The sequence below is a fragment of the Aethalodelphis obliquidens genome, unplaced genomic scaffold (assembly GCF_003676395.1).
Source record: "Aethalodelphis obliquidens isolate GAN/ISIS:26980383/991018 unplaced genomic scaffold, ASM367639v1 scaffold111, whole genome shotgun sequence".
In the NCBI taxonomy this organism is placed as follows: domain Eukaryota; kingdom Metazoa; phylum Chordata; class Mammalia; order Artiodactyla; family Delphinidae; genus Aethalodelphis; species Aethalodelphis obliquidens.
In genome coordinates this window covers 1236905-1258582 of record NW_020838055.1, presented here as the reverse complement: position 1 = coordinate 1258582, position 21678 = coordinate 1236905, and the positions used below count along the sequence as shown (strand labels likewise).

Here is a 21678-nt window from a genome sequence, read left to right as displayed (position 1 = left end):
TTTAAAAACAAATTATTCTGGCAATTTGATCCAGGGAGAAGGTTAACTTTTAAAAATAATTAGAAAAATAATTCTCAATATGTGTGTTTGTGTGTGTGTATGAAATTTTCTGAAACAGCTACACAAAATGCTCTCACAACTTTATGTGCTATTTTCTAAATGTAAACTTGGCTGAAAATACAAGAATACAACCAGTTATTTTACAGGGTTTTTATTAGATACATATTTTCTTCTAAGCAGTTTGTAACTTCCTATATATGTAAGAATGTCATACACATGTATATGTGTATATATACATATATATATGTTTATATGTATATACACAAAGATACCAGAATGTTTGAACTGATTCATAGGTGAGGGTCATGTGTTATATATGCACTCTCAGTAACCTTAAGGGCAAAAGAAAAGGTCCTTCCAGTCACTTCCCATTGATAGCCACAACCCTCAAGATTCCCATTTAAGAACTGCAGAAAAATCAGTAGTACCTCTTATTTTGACACCTTAATCTCCTGAGGGATTCGCACTCCTTTACATTTTCCCACCTAATCTTTACAACGATGGTCTTAGCTACCCCTGAATTCAAAACAATCTTAGGCATATACAAAATAACAGAAGTAGCAACTGCGAAAAATTTCAAATTCTCCCTTTGAAATGAATAAGTCTCTTAGTGTTTGGATATGCTTTGTTTGGAGATGGTGCCTGGAAGGTGTATCTAAAGCCTCCACACTCAGCCTGAAACACAGAGGTTAGTAGATTGCACGTTTTGTGGCTTATAAAGCTTGAGGCAGCCTGTTTCCAAATGAGTGTGTCCTTCTTCCCTTTGTCTATTGATAGTTAGATCCAGAAAACCGTAAATAGTGGTGCGCCTGAAACAGGCAGAAACAGTCATTCAGGCTTCCTGCAGCTCTTGGGGACCTCTTTACTCCGTGCTTATAAAGCTCTGGATTTTCATTAACTGTGTAATCAGTCCTCACCTAGATGTCATATCTGACCTAAAAGTGTTCCTGGACCTCAGGCTCGTGCGTTCGTAAATCTGGTGTTTCAGAGCCCCCTGGAGATGCCTCATGATTCGAGCCTGGATGGGACGGACAGCTCTGGGGGCGGAGCAGTCAGTGACAGGCAGCCCAGGGTCTGTGTGCCTAGGGCTTTGGTCAGCTCACAGACCACCAACTTTCTCTTCCACCAACTCCTGTTTTGACCTAAACCTCCTCCTCCTTCTTGGTGTCTCTTTCAGGGCATCTCTGATGCTCGCGTGGAATCTAGGGGTTCACTCTGACTGTTCTCTGCTCCTCACCGCCAAGCCAAATCCGCCCCAACTATTATTGCTGACTCTCATCCTAAATGCTGTGAGAATGCACCCCTCCTTCCCATCTCTTGCGCCTCGACCTAAGTGGAGCCTCCTCACTCGATCAGATTGTTTTGGTCTCCTTTCCCTGAATGCTCACCTTTCCAGGCCATCCTTTGGCTGTGGAATGAGCCTTCTGCAACACTGGCAAGGGCTCCCTGCTCTGCTCTTGGACTTTGATGAGCAGCGCTATCCAGGTTCCTCATGCTCTCACCTCATCCTTCCTCCCCTGGGGCTCCCCCAACCAGAGCACATCTCCCCACAGCCAGTCTTTGCCAGTGCGGTGCCTGCAGCTCATCTTCCCTCTTCACCAACAGACCATCCACCTCCAATCCCTTCTCTGCGAAGAAGCCTTCCCAGCTCTCAGCAGGCCACAGGGCTCTCCCCTGGTGTGAATGTCTGTGGAACTTGTTAACCACACCTTGGAGGGGAGATCCCACATGGAAGTTGTCATTTCTTAACTGATCACGGGCATGTCTTTTCTCCCCATGGCAAGAGAAAGATATATTTTAAGCACATTTGCAACCTGGATGTTGCCCTACTCCGATAAGAAACTATACAGTACTTTCCTCAGTTCATTTTGTTATTCCCGTTCAGGTAACCGAACTCAGGAATTAGCAATTCTCTGAGGATTTTTTTTTTTTTTTATATTGAACTTTTGCAGTGAAGGGAGAGTTTGCCAATAAATTGATGTATGTGGAGGGGAGGTGAGAAGGTTGCTATTTCATCACGTGTTTTGGTTTGGCTTTCTAGAACTGATGAGCTTGAAATATCTAATATACTTAGAGCTGATGCCAAATAAATGGATGAAACTTAAACCCTCTAGGACAGTAACTTCCTCTTTAAAAGAACCGCTCCTGCCCCTAATCTGCATATAAAAACTGAGTCAGGTCACAAGCCAACAGAGATTTCCTGCTCCCCTGTGGATCGTGTGTAAATGGAGCTCGTTCTCTCTGGAGCGTCTCCCTGGAAGACTGGACAGCCTTTGCAGAAGCATCTGGCAACGTGCTTTCGGAAGAACTGTAAGAGATAGCTTCGGAACTTCTCCCCGACGAAGGCGTAGATGATGGGGTTGATGCAGCAGTGTGTCATCCCCAGGGTCTCTGTCACCTGCATGGCTTGGTCCAGCCTATTAGAGTCACTGCAGTTATTCAGGCCAAAGAATTCCTGGAAGGTGCTCAGAAGAAGGACGATGTTGTAGGGAGCCCAGAAGAGAAAGTAGACAATCATGACGGCAAAGATGAGCCTCACGGCCTTGTGCTTCTTCTTCTCGTTGCGACACCGAAGCAGGGTTTTTAGGATTCCCGAGTAGCAGACGATCATGACAAGCAGTGGCAGCACCAGGCCCAAGATGACTATCTTTAAAGTTTGGAGGTTCTTCCAGAAATGATACCGACTGGATGGAAAATGAGGACTGCATGTATAACGAGAACCCTCTTTCTGGGATTTGGTAAAGATGATTCCTGGGAGAGAGGCAAACACAGCCACCACCCAGGTGACCCCACTTGTCACCACCCCAGAGGTGACTGTCCTGGCTTTCAAAGCAAACACAGCATGGACGATAGCCAGGTACCTATCAATTGTCAAGAGGATGATGAAGAAGATTCCAGAGAAAAAGCCAATGAAATAGAAGCCCGTGAAAAACTGGCACGTTATATCTCCAAAGACCCACTGGTCTGCAGCATAGTGAGCCCAGAATGGGATGGTGATGATGAAAAGCAGGTCAGAGACGGCCAAGTTGAGCAGGTAGATGTCAGTCATGCTTTTCAGCTTTTTGCAGTTGATCAGGGTGAGGACGACCAGAATGTTACCCACAAAACCAAAGATGAACACCAGCGAGTAGAGCGGGGGCAGGAGCTGGGCTGCAGTTTGTCTCACATTGACTTTTTGGCAGGGCTCTGACATCCCATAATCAATGTCGTAGAGGGGACTTGATGTTTGATAATCCATTTTGCTCGACTCTTTGAATAAAGAAGAGATCTTTTTTAAAGTCCTAGAATGTCCTTAACAGTCCATCATGAATGCAAACTATCTTAAACACCAGTAGATTTTAAAAGTTGATACATAGATTTCTACATTTAACTGAAGTCCCTTTTTTGGTCAAACAGTGAACTTCTGTAGTAAGGGATGTTTGTTGCCTGCTTCTCTGCTTACTAGATGGAGAGTATCATCTCACCAAATAAAATCTGATGTTGCGTAGCCATGTGGAGTGAATGAAGCTGTGATAACAATGTCCAGAAACCGGGTCAGGCACCGTCCGACACTGTCTTACAATCTATTCTGAAGCTGCCATTCCCAGGAGTTAGCTTACACACAGCATCATTACGAGCGTGCTGGTGGTAATGAACAGTTCCCCAGGGTGCTCTGCCTGCCAAACATTGTTCCAAGCTTCACTTCCATTCATTCAGTTAATCCTCAAGGTGACCCAGTGAGGCGGGTCAGGTTATTGTCCCCATTTTGCAAATAAGGGCCTCAGAGCACAGAGAGGTTGAGTAACTTCGCCAAAGACACACAGTGAGGAAGCAACTAGTTTTGAATGCAGGCAGCCTGTACTCTTATCCGTCGTGGTCCCCTATCTTTCACTCTTTGGTGAGAGAACTAAAAACAGGACTGTCAGCCTGGTGCCTCAGTGTAGTCAAAATGAAACAGGCTGATGCCTGAGTCCCCTGAGAAGGTCATAGGAACCAGCAGCCAGTTGTGAAATCCAGACTGCCATTCTCACATTTTCTCTGAAGTTTGTGTTTGTAGTTTCTGAGCTGCTATGGTTAAGAGCTCCCACACATACATAAAAATGACCAAGTGGACAGTGTTTCATCTCCCATCATACATCCTGGGTTAGCTCAGTCCCTTCACGACCCACTGACTTGCCTGGTCTATTTAAGTTCCACTGCTTGATTGAGAGTTTTCCCTAATTAGTCCTTGTGAGTCTCAAACTCCTGGTACCTCAGATTAGGCAGCTGAGAGAAGCACACAGAAAATCTCACCTTTAAATTCTGAGCCAGAAAAAGAATCATACACTGAATATGCCATGAAACTTCATTTGATATTTGTAACTTGTTATTAATTTGGACAATTTTCAGGCTTCCTTCTTTTCTTGGCCAAAAAAAAAAAAGAAGACTTGGATGCAACTTCTGGTTAGGCGTCTGTTCAGAGGGCATCCTGATGAGGAGGTTTTAGTTCTCCTTACCAGAAGATCATCTCTGTCAAGGTTTTGGCCAATAATCATCATCTCTCTGAAAAATCTTTCTTATGAAAGGTGAGGGCTTTTAAAAATAATATTGCTCCCTTTAAAGTTTTTCATTCATAATCATGTTTTGTATCTTTGATGTTATCACAGTCTGAAACCATTCTGAAATCTAACTTTTTACTTAAAGATAATATTTTAAGATAGTTCAGCGAGCACCTGGTGTTTTTCTAATGTCTTCCATGGTTTCCTGCAAAGGCTTTTACTCATCACACAAGCTGAGCTAAGTAATAGGCAAAGTGGCTGAGAGGTGACTTACCGAGAGAGATTCTCGCAGGGGGACAGATGTCTTAGTTCCTCTGACCAGTTGAGCTGTGCAAATCAAACATACAGACAGCATAAAAGAAGGAAATGCACAGTTTCTTCTGAATTGGGGGCGGAGTTTTAATGAATAAGTATGTGGCAGTGCAGAAAATCATCAGAGAACAGTCTTTTTTTCTAAAAAAAAGAAAAATTGAGCTTGAAATAGACTAGAAAATAAATAGCTGGTCTGAAAGCTTATTCATGGGCTTCCCTGATTACACAGTTTCTTTCTGGTTCTCAGTTCATCCAACCACACAGTCTGTTAGAAAACAGAAAGAATTGAAGGGAAAACAGAAAGAATTGAAGGGTAATAGAACTAGAAGAACATTCATGTCCATCTAGTCAAAAGCCCTCATTTTACTGAAAGAAACTGCTGGCCAAGAAGCAAATGATTAGGAGGACTTAAGACCGCAGGGCTTATCAACGGGGAGGCTCAACGGGTGAGAGATTCTGACCCCCTTGCCGTTTGTCTTCCGTGAAAGCCAGCTGAAACCAGCTCTGAAGTGAAGGGAACATCTCACCTTAACCCCGTGCTCCCCTTTATCTGCTCTCCCCTCACCCCCCTTGCCTGCCACGACTCACACACATATGCTCACCACCCAATACTGTTTTCCTCTGCAAACTAAAATAACTGGTTGCTTAAGGGTTTTTACTCTACCTTTACCTGTGAGCTAAACATGTTGCCCATCTTTCTCCAGATCAAGCATCTTGGGAGCATGTCATTATGAATTTTCACTCTCCCTATCCACTGTTTTGCAGCCCTCCAAGCCAGCAGGCATTTGTGAGTGCCTGTATTCTGCCAGGGATGTAGGCAGCAGAGTTCCTCACTCCAAGGATACAGTCTATCTGGAATTTCTGTGAGAATTTTTCAACACAAAACAGGCAACAAATGGCAGAAGAGTAGGGCAAGTTCAAGATTCGATTTCAATATTATATGCAGTCACCCCAGGCTTCCTTGGTGGTTGGTTACTTATCTATAAATCTTAATTGTAGACCACAAAACCAAGAACATAGTGGAGAGTCAGCGCCACAGAATAAGAAGCACTGGCTTGTGATCTGAGGAGACCCCAAACCTGTGGAAGTGGCCTCTACAGTCAGGTTGCCTGAGCTCGAAGCCTCGCCCTACCCTCAGCTTTCTTATCTGTGGAGTGGGCTGAATAATGGTAGTTGCTTCATGGGTTTGTTGGGAGGATTACATGAGGCATCCATGTCCAGAATTTAGCACATAGTATACACTCAATAAACATCAGACTCTTAGTTACTCATTCAGTGATCCTTTCTTAGAGAGATTTATTATATAAAATTCTAAAAAAATTCGTTCCCTGTGGGGTCCTTGTCTAGAGCATATTAGTATCAGCAAAATAGAAGCTGAAAGGGAGAAGCTAACCGCTGGTGCCATTAGGGATATGACTGCTGGGAAAAGCCAGAAAAGCACAGAAGGACCCAGCAGCTGGTAATCACAACCAGGACAGTGAGTTACGAAGAAGATGTTCAAGTTCATACAAGAGGCAGCAGTTGAGAACTGGACTCTAGTCATGAGGCTGGACTTAACACCCAGCTTCACTCTTTACTACTTGATCTGTACAAGTTACTGAAACTCTCCAGACCTTAGTTTTCTTACCTGTAAAATGGGGGGAAAAAAAGCCCCAAACACAAACCTACTCGACAGATCTGTGGTTGAGATCAAATGACAGAACGAGTTGTAGAGTCTTTTGTAGGTACCGGCTCTCTGTGGGCTAGTTAAGCAGCGATGTACAAAGTATGCTTGAGAAAGTGTTCACAAAATGTGTAGCAAATAAATTAATACAGAATTTCACAGGAAATGGGGAATATAGTTTTGGCTGGTTGAAGAGAAGCCTTATGTTCAGTGGTAATACACTGGGTAGAACTCTCAGATGCTGCCAGACAAATGTTGCTTTTCTGTGTGTGGCATTGGTTGCCTTGTATTTTATTGATACTTCACCATGTGGAGCTGGGGCTTTGCCCTGTGTTCTGTGGGTCTTGTCATCTGGGTGGCTGTGGAGTTGAGGGCACACTCACCCCCAGAGGGCAGCGTGGAGTAGTGGAGCAGGCTCGAAGTTGCCCATACTGGGCTGCTGGCTCGCTGTGTGCCCTTGGCAAGATACTTCCCCTCTCTGAGCTTCTGCTTCCCCATTCTGTGAAATGATGTGCTAGACTTGGGGTCCCCAAGGGACCTCTCCCCTTAAATACAAAATGACTCCATGGCCAAGTTGGTTTGGAAAATACCACATTTGGGCAATACAGGGTGAGGATTCACAGGCTGAAACAAGGAAGCACAGCTTAGCAGGGTGCGTGACCCCCTTTTAGGGGGACATTCAGGTCACCTCTTGGGGTAGGGGTTCATCCCAGGGATGCACAAGGAAGGGAGGACCCATGGGAACGTCTCTCTCTACGTTCGGCTCTCTGCATAACATGATATGTGGGACTTTTCCTGTTGTCCCATGTTGTCCCGTAGCAACAGTAAACCAGCAGTTTATCATGCTGTGACTTAGTTTTTCCATCTCCGCTTCTTTTTTTACCTTGGCCCTCCCAGTTTCCCAGTTTGCAGGGCTCTGGTTCAGACTCTCCATGAGAAATGATCTTTTGACTGGTTTGCTGCTCTGGACTTGATGCCCAGCCCTCCTTGTGGGGTGCTGGCCAGGCTTCCAGTAGCTGCTCCACTTTGAGTCATTACACCCGAGTTCCGAGGGCTGCTTCTCTCTCTGGACTCAGAGCTTCATCCACAAGATGGGGAGGACATTGAATTTCTTCCTTGGGTTCAAAGGGCCAACTGCATGAGCTCAATGAGCTGAAACCCTGACACACAGCAGCTCACACGAACAGACAGGGGCTCACGCTGACTCTAGGTCAATGTCAACAGTGAGACGGACTGAAAAAATAGCAAGTGAATCTTTTCGTTTTTAAAACAGGTGTCTAACTCTAAAACCAACACATGCTTATTGTATCAAGTTAGGAAAAACAGAAAAATAGAAAGTACGGAAAAAATTAGACATTCTCACAATCTCAAAACAGTCCCTCTTAACACATGATGTGTTTTAATCCACACCTTTTCCCATGCATACTTTCTGATTAATTGTTCTCACACACATTCCAGTTCTTTATGCTGCTTTTTTTTTTTGCTAAAGATTACAGTATAGGCATGTCCTTATGTTATTAAAAATTCTTTATAAATGCAGCTCTTTAATTATTATTTTTATTGAGGTATAACTTACGTGCAGCAAAGCGCACTAGACCCAGGTGTACATCTTGGTGAAGTTTTGATACGCATACACCCTGTAGCCAGATGATAGGGAGTAGCCTTGTCACCCCAGAAAGTGCCCTTGTACCCCACCCAGCGGCAGGGGCCACTCTGACTTCTGTGCATGGATTAGATGTGCCTCTTCTTTAACTTCAAATAAATGGCATCACAGACTCTGTCCTCTTTCTGGTTTCTTTCGTTCAACAGAATGCAGTAACTATATGTGACAGAGCTCTGTTAATAGGCGGTCGAGCCCTTTCCCTGGTTCACTCACATGGACAGCATGTTTTGAGTGTTGCTGTCAGTGCTCTGGTATCTCCACCAAGGAGGAAGCTCCCAGTGTCCCCAAAGCCCCCTTCACCAGGAGAGCCAGAGAATCCCCACGGTCCTCGAAGAAGTAGGAAGAATCCCTCCCCCCTCCAACCAGTGTTACATTTTGCACTCATGTGCCTCAGCAGTAATGCTGGGGTCTCATGACTTCCAGTGTCCCTTCACCTTCTACCCCAGACACCCTTTGTGGCAAGCGGGGCTGGGAGGCCACCATGCTGTTCTCTCCACTCCCACTGTGTCTGTTCGCTAGACCCTTCCCAGTATGACCCCTTTTCCCAGACCATGCACCATGTCCCCCTCACCCTGTGCAAATCATCAAACCAAGTAGACATTTACAGGCTGTCCACCTCATCGCTTTATTAGATATGTCCAGACCTGGTGGAAACCCCTTAACTCTGCTGGGAAGTCTGCTGTACGCATTTTGGGTATTTCTTTCAGATCACTGCCCAGACATGGCGCTGATGTAACCTTATGTGCGGTAACAGAAGTCTAAGGTGCTGATTAAGGTGTATATTAGACCCTCTGTGGTCTTCAGTGGGTCAGGTCATACCTGCAGCTATGTGTTCGGCTCTCTACGTAACATGATATGTGGGACTTTTCCTGTTGTCCCAGAGCTGGCAACCATGTATGGCCTGAGGCTGAGGGCAAAGAGGTGTTGAGTACCCGGAAGTTCTACAAAAAAACCACTGACACCTAGGATCACACACCTCCCCCAGGCCTTACTAAAAGTAACAGAATCAGCCCTGTGCCCCTAGTCACCATGACAACCCTTCTCACCCCATCCTGTGTAAGGAGACAAGTTTGGGCAGGAAAGGGTTATAGAAGTGGGTGGGGTTGATGGGAAGGAGGGTGGGGTTCCTCTCCCCAAAGCCAAAGGAGGGGCCTCTGAAAGAACCATGTGAGGAATGGGGGCCTGTGGGAAGGGGAGGCCAGTGCCTCATTCCTGGGTGGGGCATCCACTGGGCAGCAAACCAGCTGAGCAGGGAAGAGGAGATTGGAGACAGGTGATGGTGGAGATGGTGTGGCCGTGAGGCAGCAAGGATATCCCAAGGATGTCAAGTTATAAACATGGTGCTAGACGGGTGGCGTCTGGAGAAATTTCCAATCTCAGTCACTCACCACACCCAGGGCCAGCCTTCCCCTGAATTCATGGGCTGCCTTGTAGAGGTCAGCTCACCAGCCCAGGCACCTCTTCGCTCGTGTTGAGTTTTCTCTTGGCAGCCCTTGGTGGCCTTTGCTGCTGGCTAATCTCACCTGAGGCCATTTCAGTTTGTCAGGGAATTTTTTTTTTTTTAAATTTTATTTATTTATTTATTTTTGGCTGTGTTGGGTCTTCGTTTCTGTGTGTGGGCTTTCTCTAGTTGCGGTGAGCGGGGGCCACTCTTCATTGCGGTGCGTGGGCCTCTCACTGTCGTGGCCTCTCTTCTTGTGGAACACAAGCTCCAGACGCGCAGGCTCAGTAGTTGTGGCTCACAGGCCTAGTTGCTCCGCGGCATGTGGGATCTTCCCAGACCAGGGCTCGAACCCATGTCCCCTGCATTGGCAGGCAGATTGCCAACCACTGTGCCACCAGGGAAGCCCCGTCAGGGAAATTAAAAAAATTTTTTTTTTAATATCTATTTGGTTGCATCAGGTCTTAGTTGCAGCAGGCGGGCTCCTTAGTTGCAGCTCGAGGGCTCCTTAGTTGTGGCTTGCGGGCTCCTTAGTTGGGCATGCAAACTCTTAGTTGTGGCATGCATGTGGGATCTAGTCCCTGGACCAGGGATCGAACCCAGGCCCCCTGCCTTGGGAGCACGGAGTCTTAACCACTGTGCCACCAGGGAATTCCCAGGGAAATTTTAATAATGAGAAAAAGTGAAAGTGGAAAGATAGGGTCTTGATGGCTTACTCCCAGGAGGCTGCAGGGCCTCTCTGAAAAAGTGCTCCAACTGCCCCAGTTGCCACAGATCGAAGAGGTTGGTATGGGGTGCACTGTGTCAAGCCCCAGCTCCACCAAAAGTCTTAAGATACCCATCGCCTGGAATGATCATCTTTCCTGACATTTGCTTAACTCAGCCCACTTCGAACGTTCTCCCTAGAATAAAGGAGACTTGAGGTTTCTTCCACTTCTAGATATGGAGATAGTTGGCAACTTTCAAGTGGCAGTTTCTTTGGTGGCAATAGAATCCTACTGTAGCTATTATAACTGTGATGCAGGACTGTCACCGGGTTAGTCACCTTCTCCTCGGGGCTGTCAACAAACTACACGTGCACCTCTGTTTCTGTGCTTTGCACAGTGCATTGTGATTATTAATACTCTGTTCTCCCCCGCGCCTCCCCATCAGCCATCCCTGGACTAGGAAGTCTAAGAGCATGGGAATAACATATCCGTGTGCCAGTCTGGCACACGGTAGATCCTCAGGTGTGCTTGTCACAGTGAATCTCATGATGGAAAAACAAATAGACACTTTTCCAAATTTTACCTCTGAGGGCACCAGCTGCCTTATGCATCTGTTACCTTTTCTGCTTCTTAGCAGGCAACCCCCACGAGTCAGGGGCGTACCACAGTGAACATGGACCTCTTACTCCTGTGACCTGGGGCCGCTTTGTGGCCGGGGCCCTGGCTCTGCTCTCTGCGTCTTCCTGCTCACTCAGCAGGCACCTGGGCTGAACTTGTGTTCTGGGACGGCCTTCCTGTGGCTGAGCAGGGAGAGCCAGAGGCTCCACCCAGTCACTCGACACTGTCAGTTCTGCTCACTTTCTATTGGCTGAGCCGGCTGTGGCTTGGGGGTGGGGGTCCCTCTTGAAGGGCGCGCTGCAAGTCACACGGCAAGGACTAGCATGTGTAATGACGGGGAAGGGAGTGAAAAGCTGTGAACCATAAGACAGTCTGTCGTACCACAGCATAACAAAGCAGGCAGTTTAAAGACTTTTATTGTGGTAGGAATACAGTATGAGATTTACCCTTTTAACAGATCTTTAAGTGTACAATACAGTATTGTAGGCACACTGTTGTAAAACAGATATTTAGAACTTACTCATCCTGTGTAACAGAAATTCTATGCATGTTGATAAATGGATAAAGAAAATATGGTTAATACATCTAAGGAATCTTATTTCACCTTAAGAAAGAGAGAAATCCTGCAATATGCAACAACATGGATGTACCTGGAGGACAGGATGCCAAGTGAAATAAGTCAATCACAGAAAGATAAGAACTGCATAATTCCACTTATATGAGGAATCTAAAATCATCATACTCATAGATGGAAAGAATAGGATGGTGGTTGTCAGAGTTTTGGGAGAAGAAGGACAGGGTAGTTGGCAATCAGACAGTTTTTCTTTTAAAACAATATAGTTAAGAGTATTGATTCATTTTCCAAGTCATAGTTTTTTTTTTTTTTTTTTTTTTTTTTTTTTTTTTGCAGTACGCGGGCCTCTCACTGCTGTGGCCTCTCTCGTTGCGGAGCACAGGCTCCGGACGCGCAGGCCCAGCGGCCATGGCTCACGGGCCCAGCCGCTCCGCGGCATGCGGGATACCCCTGGACTGGGGCATGAATCCGCGTCCCCTGCATCGGCAGGCAGACCCCCAGCCACTGCGCCACCAGGGAAGCCCCAAGTCATAGTTTTTGAAAACAATATTTATGTTTCATCATCATCAAAACAAAATTTAATGCATTCATTAGGATAATATAAGTATCTGCAGGTGAAGCACCGCCCCCCCTCCCTTGCAACACACACACATCTTTCTGAAACCTTCTTTAGCCATGAGGCAAGAAAGTAAAACCATAGTAACTTCCAGCTCCCCAGTTGCCAGGTTCCAGGAGCCTTGTGTTTCTTGCCTGCATCAGATAGGAAATGCACTAACATATATTTGTATTCTTAGCTCAGCCAAGATGAAAATCTCTGCTTATTTAAGTGAGCTTCTCCAATTCCTCTCCTTTACAAATAGGATTTAAAAGCTTTGATTAGGAGTCAGCTTGAATTAGAAGTTCCCACCGGCCAAAGAGGGGACCATTTGAGCATCAATAAGGACACTGGCAAGGCATGAAGCATTCAAATAGGATTAAATCCACGACTTCCTAGACTTCCTAACAAGGCAAAAGAGATTTTTGGTAGCAAGTCAGAGAGAATAAAGACAGTTGAGATGACAGTTGTGGAGTGTGTGCTGTGATCCGACTGAGATTATTTAGATGCTACATCACCGTAAGCTAGTAAATCCACAGATCAGAGACCTCCAACTCCCTAATCAACATTTATTTATGAACCGGTGGTCTCCCAAACATACCACGTGCTCCACCAACACCAGAATTGTCTCTATGACTAATACAGTATTTTTAGGCATGGCATAATAGTAACTCTTAAAGTGGTAGTTTACCACAATTGCAAGTTGCAGTTTTCAGCTTTAATTTTTACTTTACATTGAAAAAAATGTGTGTGTGTGTGTATATCTGAACTCTTTGCCTGTATGCAAAAATGAGGTGCTGGAAGGTAATTTGGAAGACATTTTTTTCCACCCTATCTAGCGTCTTCCTCATCTAGGCCTGCCCTGCCTGGTAATAGACCCTGAGGTTACAGGCCGATGTTTGATTTCCAAGACAGGCCCCTTCTCTGCTCTGAGCACATACCCCAGTATCCTCACCAATTGTCTTCCCTCTCCAGGGCCCAACAGGGGGTTCTTGTTGCACAGTTTCCTTCACATTCTCCCCAAAGCTGCTCTCCTGGACCGCTACAAACCGGCTTTTGGAGTAGGGTAATCCTCCAGGCAGAGTTATGTGATAAAGGCTGCAGGGGGACAGGTGGGCAGCGGCAGCAGGAAAGCAGGAAGAGCCACAAGGAAACAGACACCATCAGATCCAGAGACATGAGGCCTATTAAGTGTTCTAACGCATCCTTCTTGGCTTCTGCTCTTAGCTGATTCTGGAAACATTCCTGCACATCCTGCTGCGAGCTTACCCCTCCACTCCTGATGGAGGAACTCACTAGTGCCTACCCCTTTCTCATAATCACGACCTCCAACCCTCCCGTTTCCAAGCGAGGGCTTTTATTTTTTCATCTCATTAAAGATTATGCATATTTTTAGAAACAAACACTTTAGTAAATATTAAAGATTTATTTATTCATTTTATATTTTATTATTGCTGTGTTGGGTCTTTGTTGCTGCACACGGGCCTTCTATAGTTGCGGCGGGCAGGGGCTACTCTTCGTTGCAGTGTGTGGACTTCACATCACGGTGGCTTCTCTTGTTGCAGAGCGTGGGCTCTAGGCGCGCGGGCTTCAGTAGTTGTGGCTCGCGGGCTCTAGAGCGCTGGCTCAGTAGTTGTGGCACACGGGCTTAGTTGCTCCACGGCATGTGGGATCTTCCCGGACCAGGGCTTGAACCCGTGTCCCCTGCATTGGCAGGCGGATTCTTAACCACTCTGCCACCAGGGAAGTCCTTTAGTAAATTTTTGTATAGGGGAATGAGGCCTAAGAAGCACATGAACAATGGGGCAAGATACTGAATAGATTTCAAATGTAGGGTGCGTGGTTGTCATAGCTAAACCATAATAAAGCAGAAATGTGTCATGCATTTAGCAGAAGGGGGATCATGGACCCAACCAAAGCTTCTAGAAAGTTCTTACAGTTCCTAAGCTCTCCATGAGCTGGGGAAGCCTCCAAAGTTAAATACAGTAGGAGATGGTGCTAAGGGAGAGCAAAGCCCTTACCTGCATCCTCGTCCAGGCTCAGCCTTGTTGACACTTCCTCCTCCTTCTCCTTGGTCCTGACCCCACTCCCCCTTGTTCCATTCACCTGTGCCTGTCTCGTTCTCTTCCCCACCTCCAGCTGATCAAAGAGATTGATAGAATCAGAGAGTGAGCAAAGTGGTGACGAGGGGGGAAAGAGCAAAAGCACAAGGCAAAGTGACATTTTCCAGGAACTGCGATGAGCTCGTTGGAGAGTCCAGGGCTCTGCCCACAGTTGTTCTGGAATATTCCCTGAGCACATGTTGGCTCTACAAGGAATGACACAAGTCTGTCTTGGTTCACACAACCCTGAGGTTCCTGGGCACTTGCTTTAGAGACTTAGAGTCCTCTATTCTTCAACAAACTGTGGAGGCTTATCATCGTATATAGATTTCTGTCTCCCTTTGAAAATAACAAGTGAACTGCTACTCCTCTACAAAACAGCCGAGACTTCCTGTTCCCCAGTGGAAGGGGTATATGTTGAACTCACTCGATCTCCTGTCTCCCCGTAGAAAACTGGGCATTGTTTGCAGAGGTGTTTGGCAATGTGCTTTCGGAAAAACACAGAGAGATACCTTCTGAACTTCTCCCCGACGAAGGCATAGATGATGGGGTTGATGCAGCAGTGCATCAGCCCCAGGGTCTCGGTCACCTGCATTGCTTGGTCCAGCTGACTGCTGTTCTTACAGTTACTCAGGCCAAAGAATACCTGGAAGGTGCTTAGGAGAAGGACGATGTTGTAGGGAGCCCAGAAGAGAAAGTAGACAATCATGATCACGAAGATGAGCCTCACAGCCTTGTGCTTCTTCTTCTCATTGCGACACCGAAGCAGGGTTTTTAGGATTCCCGAGTAGCAGACGATCATGACAAGCAGTGGCAGCACCAGGCCCAAGACACTTCTCATTATTGTATGGAAATTCTTCCATGCTAGTGGAAAATAAGGGGCACAGGCATAACCAGAATGTTCTTCTTGGGATTTGATAAAGATGATTCCTGGGAGAGAGGCAAACACAGCCACCACCCAGGTGACCCCGCTTGTCACCACCCCAAAGGTGACCGTCCTGGCTTTTAAAGCAAACACAGCATGAACAATAGCCAGGTACCTATCGATTGTCAAGAGGATGATGAAGAAGATTCCACCAAAATAACCAATGTGATACAGCCCTGTGAAAAATTTACACATCACGTTCCCAAAGACCCACTGGTCTGCAGCATAGTGAGCCCAGAACGGGATGGTGAGGAGGAACAGCAGGTCAGAGACAGCCAAGTTGAGCAGGTAGATGTCAGTCATGCTTTTCAGCTTTTTGCAGTTGATTAGGATGAGGACGACCAGCAAGTTGCCCACAAAACCAAAGATGAACACCAGCGAGTAGAGCGGGGGTAGGAGCCGGGCTTCAATTTGTCCCACAGTGGTCTTTTGGCAGGGCTCACTGTAATCATAGTCATAACTGGTGGTGGGTTCTTCATCGTTCCCCTTGATATTCGTTGTAAACAGAGAATGAGATGTGGAAAGCACATCGTGGCTGAACTGGGGAAACGTATCATTGCCATCCATCTTCCTTTGTCCTGTAAACAAGAGGACTAGATGATGACACACAACACAACGGCTGCGATCCCCAATCTTACCAAGGTCCCTGCTCCACTTAAGCAACGTCCTAGGCTTTGTCTTTGCTTCACAGCCATCTCCTTGAAACGTGTGTGCTAGTTCATCACTTCCCCTTATTCCTGGTTGCAGACACCAGTCATCTCCTCACAGCCATTTCCCAACACCCTTGGCCTTCCCAGAGAGCCTGACTCTCGTGATAAGGCTGACCATATTGGACACTTGCTTTCTCTAGCTCCTCTGCAGTGGTACAAGGCCTGTGACCCATTCCTGGATGATAGTATTTAAGGGGACTCCGCTGGGGGCTTCTGGGGATGCTCATAATGAGCCACTATGATTTGCATTTTCTGTTACCTGCCACCCAGAGTGTTCTGATATCTCTCTCAACTTTCTGTCTCCATCAGAAAACTTCTCTTGCCAGGGTTGCAATGACAACCCAATTTTTAAACACGCTGGCTTTCAGTTTCTTTTTCATCAAGCATTTGATCCTTCTGCTCACTTCTTCCATTTAAAACTTTTGGCTTGGGAATTCCCTGGCTGTCCAGTGGTTAGGACTCCGTGCTTTCACTGTTGAGGGCGTGGGTTCGATCCCTGGTCAGGGAACTAGGATCAAAATATCTTGATATTACAGTGAATATCAAGGCCCCCCCCCAAAAAAGTTAAAAAACAAACTCACAAAAAAACTTTTGGCTTCCAGGAGAAAAAGTGGCTCACCACTTCTTTTTCATTTTCTTTGTTGGTGTCTCTTTCCTCTGACCACACTGTAAGAGTCCCAGGCACCACCCTTGGCTCCCACTTCTTTACCATTTACCTCTTTACCCTTGCTCCAAAGTTCTTCCTGAATTGTGTTGTCTAATCTCAAGGTTCTAAGTTTCCTGTAGGCTAATGCTTCCCAAAGCTCTGCCTTCCAGTCCCACCTCAGAGTTGAATTTTCCATTGCCGACTGCATATCTCCCCATGGATTTATTCATTTAACCAATATTTATTGAGCACCTGCCAGGAGCCATACTCTATTTTAGGCACTGGAGATACAGCAGAGAGCAAAGTGGGTATCATACAGCCACCTCAAATTCAGCCCACCCCAAACTGAACGCCCCTGGAAAGTTGCTTCAACTCGTAGATTCCTTATCTTGGCTATTGTCATTTACTCCATTACTTAAGAAGTAAGATTTGACATTGTCCTGGGTCCCCTCTTCTTCAGAAGATTAGGGGCCAGGGCTTTGGAGCCAAAAAGACCTAGATTTGACTCCTGCTTCCAAACTACAGTTGTGTAATTCGGGGCTAATTACTTCTTGAACTATCAGCTTCTTCATGTATAAAATAATAACTAAGCTGAGTTGCTATGGAAACAAAGACGTAGTGCAGCATCTGATACAGAGAAATGCTTTGTATTATTGCAACTAAGTCTTATGAATTCTCCCTCGTAAACACCTCTGAGTCCTCCCCTCTGCATCTCTTTCAACTGCCACTCTCTTGCCTCCTATACTTCTCACTTGTGGCTTTGCTGAGCTTTTTCATTTGTTCATGCCTTATTCTTAGCCATGCTCCCATTCAGTCTGTCTTCTCTGAAGCTGAAATTGGATCATGCACTTCTCAGTTTAAAACTGGAGTAGCCCCACGATTTGTATGTGGCGGGGCCTCAAAGGCAATGCCCAGACTACTCATCATGGCTTTTCTAAGCTCACTTCTTCTCAGCTTCATCTCTAATGACTTCTCAAATCCCAGATCCTGTGCTCCAGCCATACCCATCTTTTTTCCATTTCCCCCAGACTCATCATTTCCTTCAGGCTTTAGTGGTTGTGCACATGCTTGCCCCTCTGCTTAAAATGGCTAGTGAGCTCCTATTCATCCTCCAATACATCCTGCTCAAATTCCCGTTCTCCGTGAAGCCCAACCCACCTCCTCTGTCAAATCATTCTTATCTCATAACATTGTGTGTGCCTCTAAATAAGCACATTATCTTCTACACATTGTGTGCTGCTTGAGAGCAAGGACTAGGTCATGTTTCTGTCTTCAGCTCTTATGATGGCACCTGGCTAAAGGAGGCACCAATAAATGTTCATGGACAAAATACACAAAACTCGTAATAAGTGTGACAACTAACATCATTAGAATTGGTTCTCAAGAATATTCATTTTTTCCTGGCAATGACTGTGACTTTGTTTTTATCTGTGTATACACCTTATTCTTCAGTTTCTCTTGTGATTGATACATTTCACAGATTTTGAATTTCACAGCACTGAACTAGATTCTTTAAATCAGCAGCAACTAAATAATACCTCTCATCAAACTCGGGGAAAAAAATGTATCCACCTAAAGAATTAAAACTATAGTAATTAATTGAGTGTTCCTTAAGCTCCCAGTGCTATGCTAAATACTTTGCGTACATTAATTAATTTAATCCTTGCAACCGTTTTGTGAGATCAGTATACATTTTACAAGTGAAGAAATAGAAGCATGGGTGGATTAAATGATTTTTCCCAAACTCACAAAGCAAGTAATGGCCGAGCTGGAATTTGAACCTTGGACTATACAATTTCAAAGGCCCTCAGGGGTTTTCATCTTCAGGCTCTGAGAGCAGAGATGGATGTAGAAGAACAAGTAACAGATTTTCTAGTTATTCTTCCATGCCTTGAACAGAACTTCTTTGGCATTTTAGCCTTAAAATCCACACACTTTCCCATACAAGCGTGCCCCACCCATACATACACAAGCACACACACACACACACACACACACACGCACACACACCCTCAGAGACATTTCTGCCAGAAGATGAGCTCCATGAGGGCAGAGAGATTTGTTTTGCAATGAGCTATCTTGGTGCCCTAGAACCCAGGCTAGCACATAGAAGCTGCTAAATAAATATCAATTGAAAAAGTGAATAACAGCGAACTAGCAGGCTACAAGCTTCTGAGAAACAAAGGGCTACCCTGTGGACTAGACTCCCAGGTAATCCAGTGGGAGATCTTATAAAGACTAAAATATTGGAGATCCTTGCACACAGCCTTTTAGCTACAGCAGGCCCTCTGGGCTGTTCTATAGGTTAGTCTCCTCATCTGTACAGGAAAGTGTGGACTGGATCAGTGACTCTGAAATGCTGGCTTTAAGTATCATACAGGAAGCCTGTCAGTCACAAATATACAGCCCAGACCCTCACTCTGGTGATTCAGATTGTGGGTGAACTGCCCCAGCCACATCCACCATGTGTTTCCTATGCTTTGCTCTTCACCTGCCCTGGCCTCTCAAGTGCCAGCCACCTTCTCCTTTTTATTCCCTATTCCCATGTCACCCCAGTACACCTAGCTCCTACCACAGCCGACATGTAGCAAGGGAGCTGAAGGGCACTGGTTAATGTTTCACTTTCAACTGTCAAGACACATCATCCAGAACTGATTAAAAGCTGCCTCCCAGAAAAGTGAATCCCTCACTTCAGCCTCTGAATTGAGGCAGGAGGTGGATTTTGATGCAGGGCCTGGACTATCACGTATATGGACTGGAGGGGGGAAAATCTGAGGTAGAAAGCTCCAGCTCTTCACAGTCCTTGGCGGCTGGGAGGGGCAGAGTGAGAGGAGCAGTAGTTGAGAAACCTGATTGTCCTACTTTCTTAATTGTCTTCTTTTAGCCCACTCTATCCTACCGCCTGAGCCCTGAGGGGGGTCTCCACTTTGCGTTTCCTCACTGCCATTGGAGTCTCTCTGACATTCCTGGTACCGATGCTGCCCTCCACCCATTTCTCCTTTCTTGATCATCTCCCAAGTTCCTGGGCTGTGGAGACCCCCAGGGTGCTCCCAGTCCCTGCATCTCTAGCACTGAGGTGCTTCGAGCCTTTGGTTCAGAAAGTGATAGAAAAAACACCCCCAGCTCACCGGTAGATGGCTTCTTCCAAGTGGCACTGGTGTGTCAGGCTTCTCAGCAACTGAACCAAACAGATCTGGAGGTAGAAACTTGGTGTGCAGAAGTAGGAAATAAAGTTTCCTGCAGAAAGAGAAGGCGGAGATACAAGGGCAAGTAATGGTAAAGATTTGAAAAAAAGAATGATACAGTTCTTCTTTTCCAGCCAGGAACATTGTATACTAGGTTGAAGTCTCCAGAGTAGAATTAATTTTGAAATCTTGCTTATGCAACCTTGAGGGTAAGTTAGGCACACCCTGTGTCTGCTCCTGGGTCTAACAGCTCTGGGCTTCTTTATCTTGTGGGTCTCTATATCTGGAAATCTTCCCCTCTCTTCTGCCAGTAATAATTTGCATGAAACGAGTACATCAGAATTTCATTTCCCAAGAAGATGAATGCTAATGGGGGCTGTTGGTGATGGTGGAGGAAATATAATTACGTTTTGTGTGACCATATGCACAGATTTCAGTGGCATCAGGGATTTGGGACTTCGTTAGAAATGTTATTTAGATACAGCTTCTTAATGAAAAGGGAAGGCTAAGTGGTCTCTTGTGTCAGAGATGTCCTTAGTAAGAAGGTGCTTAGCTGTTATAGGTTCCACTCCTCAGAAAGAAGTTTTGCTAAAAGAAAACACTAAAAGAGAAGCAAATTGTCACATACAAGGGATTCTCAATAAGATAAATGTTTTTCCTATAGCTGGCAAAACTATCCTTCAAGAGTGAGGGAGAAATTAGGACATTCCCAGATAAAAGAGTTTTTGTATGTTATTGAAGTTAAGCTATATATTTAAATTAAAACTTTGGGAGGTTAAATGTGACCCTCATTGTACCCACAAAGAAAATAGCTATAGAACATATACAAAAGAAAATAAAAAACGATATAAACATTCCACTACAAAAAAAAGTCAACTAAACACAAAGACAGTAATGCAGGAAATGAAGGACAAAAAAGCTGTAAGGCACATAGAAAACAAATAGCAAAATGACAGAATGAAGTCCTTCCTTATCAGTAACTACTTGAAATGTAAGTGGATTAAACGCTTCAATCAAAAGATAGAGAATGATAGAATGAATTGACAAAACAAAAACATGGTCTGTCAATAAGAGACTTTAGATCCAAAGACAAAAATAGATTGACAGTGAAGGATATTCCGTGCAAATCTTAACCAAAAGAGAGCAGAGGTAGCTATGCTAATATCAGACAAAATAGACATTAAGTTTGCAAGAGATAATGTTTGCAAGAGATAATGAAGAAGGACACTATATATTAATAAAAGGTTCCGTACAGCAAGAAGATATAACAATTATAAACATTTACACCTAATGACAGATCATCAAAATATATGAAGCCAAAACTGACAGAACTAAAGACAGTTGTACAGTAATCATTGGCAACTTCAATACCCCACTTTCAGTAATGGATAAAACAACCATATAGAAGTAAGGAAATAGAGCACTTGAACAACACAATGAACCAACCAGATTTAACAGATGTATATACACAACTCTACCAAACAACAGCATACGTGTTCTTCCCAAATGCACACGGGACATTTCCAGGATAGGCCATATAGAAAGAAGGATCTCATGCTGTAGGCTAGACAAATTTCTAAGCTTTGATTTCCCTAGCTATGAAACAAATAATAAGGCCTCTGGGGTCTGTGAGGTTTAAATAAATGTAAAGCGGCTAATACAGTGCCTGGTGTGTAGTAGGCTCTCAGTAAATCGTAGTGAATAACAATAAAACACTCAGGGAAGTTCAGGTGTCCTTTCTAGATTTCAATAAGTTGTGACCACGTATCCTGCATAAGACCTGTTTTTCGTGCTAAGCAAAAGGGCCTCAGGTTGTTCCTTAGAAGCAATTCCTTGCGTGAACAGGAACAGGGAAAGTTCCCCAGTTATCTCCTAATGCGGTCTCTGGGCAGGGATCAGAAGGGTCTTTCTGAGGTGTCAATAACAAAATGGGTGATACTCACCCCAGCGTTACTGGGTC

General features: G+C 45.2%; 1 protein-coding gene across 3 annotated transcripts; it reads right to left on the bottom strand.

The window, feature by feature from the left end:
- Nucleotides 1-373: 373 nt before the first annotated feature.
- On the bottom strand, nucleotides 374-19947 carry CCR5 (C-C motif chemokine receptor 5). 3 transcript variants are annotated; one of them, XM_027096911.1, is made up of 3 exons: nucleotides 19662-19947; nucleotides 15073-15755; nucleotides 374-2689 (listed from the first exon to the last, which is right to left on the bottom strand). In XM_027096911.1, the coding sequence occupies exons 2-3, from the start codon at nucleotides 15742-15744 to the stop codon at nucleotides 2240-2242; spliced, it is 1122 nt and encodes a 373-aa protein (XP_026952712.1). In that variant the 5' UTR covers nucleotides 15745-15755; nucleotides 19662-19947; the 3' UTR covers nucleotides 374-2239. The 3 variants fall into 3 exon arrangements, with proteins under 3 accessions (XP_026952712.1, XP_026952713.1, XP_026952711.1); XM_027096912.1 differs by lacking the exons at nucleotides 15073-15755; nucleotides 19662-19947 and adding an exon at nucleotides 4852-5334 and having other exon boundaries at nucleotides 374-3309; XM_027096910.1 differs by lacking the exon at nucleotides 374-2689 and having other exon boundaries at nucleotides 14482-15755; nucleotides 19662-19940.
- Nucleotides 19948-21678: the final 1731 nt, after the last annotated feature.